Source organism: Protopterus annectens, chromosome 8.part0, assembly GCF_019279795.1.
Source record: "Protopterus annectens isolate FY-2018-M chromosome 8.part0, PAN1.0, whole genome shotgun sequence".
Classification (NCBI taxonomy): Eukaryota; Metazoa; Chordata; order Ceratodontiformes; family Protopteridae; genus Protopterus; species Protopterus annectens.
This window is the reverse complement of record NC_056741.1, coordinates 1,192,389,657-1,192,395,030: the sequence shown is the minus strand read 5'-3', so window position 1 is coordinate 1,192,395,030 and position 5,374 is coordinate 1,192,389,657. Positions and strand designations below refer to the sequence as shown.

General features: G+C 38.6%; 1 protein-coding gene across 2 annotated transcripts in view; it reads right to left on the bottom strand.

The window, feature by feature from the left end:
- Positions 1 to 298: 298 nt before the first annotated feature.
- Positions 299 to 5,374, bottom strand: part of LOC122809295 — a 328,407-nt gene continuing 323,331 nt past the window's right edge. For both annotated transcript variants that reach the window (XM_044080678.1, XM_044080677.1), the window contains 2 exons: positions 2,533 to 2,579; positions 299 to 771 (listed from right to left, as the gene is read on the bottom strand). In XM_044080678.1, coding sequence (XP_043936613.1) covers positions 637 to 771; positions 2,533 to 2,579 — 182 coding nt within the window. In that variant the 3' untranslated portion in view covers positions 299 to 636. The remainder of the gene's footprint in view (positions 772 to 2,532; positions 2,580 to 5,374) is intronic.

Sequence of the window (5,374 nt, the reverse complement as noted above, 5' to 3'; positions counted from 1 at the left end):
TTTGGGGCAGAGGAATGAGGAATTCAGCTAATGGTGTTGCAATAATAATTGTCCTTTACTTTGCTCTGTGTGATAAATCCATATTTTCCACTGTTATTTTCATTCTAGATAGTCTAAAAATCATTATTTTTAAGCAACATCATCTAAAAGACATGCATCTTAGTGAAAAGAAAAATGAAATGTGTAACAATGATCATATAAATGGACTGTCTGTAAACTGTCTTTGTACTCATTATGGAATTTGTTGACAGGAAGACTGGTATGTGCTTATAAATTAAAGCAAATGATGACATTCTGAGCCAGTATATACTCCCAATGGAGGATAATTATTTATTTTGGACAGAAGAGGATGCATTGGTAAACATGGGCAATTTTGTGGTATAGTGCTTCTGTGTGTACAAAAACAATAATACTATTATAAAATATTCCAGTTCAGACTTTGTCAAAAAAATTGTACCAAAGGGTTTGTAAAAGTAATTAGTTACATGTGGTTTCACACCAATGCTTTAATACAAACAAATGCAACATTTGGACTAATTAACAAAAGTTTTTTTTTTCTTGGCTTTACAACATTGCCTTCCTAAATGATCTTATAAGTCTCTTTTTGTTAAGACATCACACATCCATCACTGACCATCATGGAGTAGACGTAGGGTCTCCAGGAGTACATTTTATTGTTGCGTACTCAGATGTCTCATTAATCTGTGGCTTTGATGAACTTGGTACTGGATTTAGTGCAACTGTGGTGTACACAACTTCCTTGTTTTGATCCTGAAGGCAAACAAAATATATCAGTGTTCTGTCTGTTAAAAGAAATACATGCAAATAAATTGATCATTGTGAGCAATAAAAAAAGCCCTTAGAATAGGTAGCTTCTTTGGAATTTCATTTCTTTCCTCCTAGCTAGCTCATGGCAGAATGCTGTCTTTCTGTACTCATCATTATGTAAAACTAAAATATGTACTTGAATAAACATTATAAACTACCCAGAGTTATTTACGTTTAGACATATTCTGTGCAGAGATTTTATCTTGCAGAGTTTCTCATGAAAATGTGCCAGCGGTTCAGCAGGACTACCTGGTTAACAAATTTTAGACAAACAAGACCATCATTAATCTCTGTTTTGCCTGTACTCATTAATATAATGATAACTATATATTTTTATGAATAATTAAGTGTATAAATATCATGTGGTGGGAGAAAAACATTCTGTCAGCAGAAAAGGGATATGGGGATGATGTCTTTTAAAGGCTCAAATATATCCCTGCAGCAGGAGATACTGACTTATTACAGGGAAGACAAGAGGACAGTATCTGCACAACATGATGGTTACAGAAAGTCAGTGAGTTAGAACTGCAAAGGTCATTTTTATTTCTCAGGAACATTATGTGGAAGAGCAGAGACAGCAGGGAGATTTTTCAGATTGCTATTAAACAAGCCAATGAAAACACCAACAGCTATATAAACAGAGATATCGGTTTACAGGGACTTAAGAAATGAAGACACAAGACAAAGGCAGAAGGAGATAATGATGGAAGCAGAACAGAGAGAGAGAGAGAGAAGCAAGACTGATGCAGAATTTATAAAACAGTTCACGAGTATAAATTTCAGAACACAAAGATCCATTTTTAGAAAATGATAAACAACCATGAGAACATTAGAAAATGAAGTCAGAAGAAGAAGAAGTCTCAGGCAATTATAGAAAGTGCTTCTTTACAGAGAGGATGGAGATGCATTTAGAAGTCTATTAGAATGAGTAGCAAAAGCAACACTATAATGGTGCTACAATACATGCAGAAGCTGTGAAAGAATGTACCAGCTATGGAAAAAGTAATGGTTTGCTATAACAAAATAAAATGGGTTAGTTTTTGTGTGTCATTAAGTTTTTTATCAGTTAGTAGTTTTATTCTGTGTTCTTCATATTATATAGTAACTGCAAGAGGCACCTAGAGTGCTCAAAGTAGTACACTTAAAAAAAAACCTCACATTTAGTAAACTAGGAAATGAAAGGGAAAGATCCGTAATCAAGATAGACATGCCAAGCATAAAGTGAGCATTGCTCAAATATCACACTAAGCAGCATACATTTTAACTGGGTGAATCAGAGAGAGAGAGAGAGAGAGATTTAGTGGCATACCTCTCAATCTCTTAGAGCAAGACATCTGGACAAAGCTATAAATTATGGGGGAACAAAGGCCCAAAAACAGGGACAATTTTTAAATATTGCTCTTACAAACTTAGTTGATAAAATAACAGACTTTGCGTTAGTATGTATTTTCCAAAGGGTAGGAAGTCTGAAATGCAAATGTCTGTAATTTTTTTTTTCTGACTCTATCTTTAATAATTTGCCAGTGATTTGCCACAAAAACACAATTTTATGAAAAATGGACCAAAAATGTGTTCAGTTGAGAGGTATGGACTGAGTGCGTAATTCATGATGAAAAATGTGGCAGTAAAGGAAAGGGTAATTCAACATGAAAACTGCAACTTTATAATGCCGTATCAGTTTGATAATCTGTATATTTACTGTACCTCAGGTCCTGCAATAGTAGTGCTAGGAGCATTCCTATCACGCATTTCTGTAAATTGAAAGAAAACAAGAGTCCTTATATGTGATAGCAGCAATCTACTGATTAACAACATATTTACTACATATGGTTTAATTAGTAGTGCACATTCAGTATTCACAATATCTGGGCTAATGCATGCATGCCTAAATTATTACTCATTTCTTAAGCATCTCACATTGTTAGAACACATGCTGTCTCACATGCAGGTATAAAAATAATAAAGTACATACGAATCTGACAAATCATTCACAGCATTGTTGCAAAGTTAGTTGATTTACTCGTCACCCCCCAATTGTATCAGTATCTTTTAAACTATGCCAAACAGCTATAGAAGCTCCTTGCTACAGTTCACTGACTATCAAAAATAAACAATCAAATAAAAACAAAAACAAATAGTTCTTCAGGCTAAGCAAAGTGCTACTATGTACATAAATAATAGCTCTTAGTTAAATTGTATCAAACAACTTTGCTAAACTGAATGGCAACAGAATGGCATTAAATATACTGATCCCAAGGATATTGCCAATATCCTGGCAGATCTATTCAGTGCAAACTTCACCCCCCTCTCACCCCCTAAAGTGCCCATCCCAATCTCAAAAGATTGCCAAATTCTGGTAATAACGGCCACACAGGTAAATAAATGCACTCTCCAAAGCTACGAATACAGCATCCATGGGACCAGACGACATCCCAGGCTGTGTACTACATGAACTACAAAATGAAGTGGCACCTCACCTGTCATGTTTAATCATAGCCTCACCTCAGGCTTTGTGCCTACTGAGTGGCACACAGCTACAGTCATCCCACTCCACAAGGGTGGATCCACCTTGGATCCCAGGAACTACCGCCCCATCAATCTGATGAGCCTGATCAGAAAGGCCATGGAACGTATCATCATGGAACTTAGAAACAAAGACATTGGCAACCTTCAAACACTGGACCCCATGCAGTTTGGGTTCATGAAGGGCCAATCTTCTCTCCTGAACCTGACTGACTTCTTTGAATCGGTCTCCAGAGCTGTGGACAAGGGTAAGGTGGTCCACACAGCCTATCTGGATCTTGCCAAGGCGTTCAACACCATCCCCCACTCTGGAATCATAGATAAACTTACTAAGCTGGGCATTAATCCCTATGTCACTTGATGGGTTGCCAACTGGCTTACTGACAGAACCCACACTGTAAAAGTAGCTGACTCCAAATCCAGCTCCAGCCAAGTGACAAGTGGAGTACCTCAGGGTTCAGTCCTGGGACCGCTCTTCTTTGGCATCTCAACCGTGAATTACCATATAGGTGTCAGTACACTAAAAACCGAAAGTGTGATAAGAAACTTAGGGACACAGGTGGTCTCACCTTCAATAACCACATCCCCACAACAGTCAGGAAATCCTTCTATGTGGCACACCTCATCACTAAGGGCTTTTCATCCAGAAAAAAGGAGGTCATTGTCCCACTGTACTCATTCCTCATTAGACCCATTATAGAATACAATGCCCCATTTGATATGTACCTCTCAAGACATCTGTAACAACTGGAAAGGCCGCAGAAATACCTCACTAAAAGAATCACAGGCCTAAAGCAGATGCCCTATGCGGACTGTCTAAAAAAACTCCACCTATACTCTGTCACATATCGTCTATTCAGAGACGATCTCTGCTTAACATACAAGGCCATGTCAAACCCAGAGCTGTTGGGCATGCTACAATTAAAGAAATCCCAATCTCTCAGAGACACATGCTCCAGGGATCTAAACTTTGTCATCACAATAAACAAAACATGCTGGAGGCATAGGTTCCTGACTCAGAAACTCCCCAGACTCTGGAACAGACTACCCATACATGCCAAGCAGAGTGCCTCTTTGGCCCTCTTCAAAAAGAACCTTGATGATTGAATGGGAGATAGGAAATTCACTCCAGGGATCATGTCAGTCACCCTGCTAGACAGGCGTCCAGGGAAGTAAATACTGTGGGAAGAAATAGCCAGGGAATTGTTATGGCTAGGCTTGTATAGGCCCTAGGGCCGATAGCCTAGTACCAACCTATGAACCTATGTAGCAAAGAGCTAGTCTAAAAATTTTCTATGATCCTGGCACACGTATATTGACTGTCATTTAAGTAGCCACAATCATGACTGCAGCTGCTTAAATGATTGCTGATACGGTTTACAAAAATTGCGTGCTACTTCATCTACAATACTGAGGCCTATAAGGAAAATCATTATGCTACCAAGGACTCTCGTCATGGGGACTTCATTACATGACATATTGACAGGCTGAGGAAGGAGGAAATAACAGTCAGTCGCCTATCAGGGGTCAGGTCCCCCAAGCTACGGATGCAGTCAAGTTACAGGACCACAGGTACCAGTATAATTCAGTCATACTCCGTATAGTTGTAAACGACCAGACACATACCTCACAGGACTTTATGAGCAGAGACATTATGGAGCTCTAAGGATGTGTGTCACAGCCTGATATGTGCCTAGCATTGAACACTATTCTGCCTTCAACAATGATGCCACAATACAATCAGAAGATGACTGACTTTAATAATTGCATTTTAATAATTGCCTTAGTTTTTGGTGCGGAATACATTTTTTGTCAACATGGAAGGGCATGGTTAACAAACCACATTGCTTTCACAAGGATGGTCTGCACCTGTCCTGTCTAGGCTTTTGAATATCAGATAAAACGTTGTCCTTCCCCATAAAGCCTTTTTTAGACAATGCCAGATTGGCAAACCTTCCAACATAGCAAAATCTACCCAAGGAAATCTAAAGGTGTTACAGCCCAATGTCAGGATTGTCTCCAC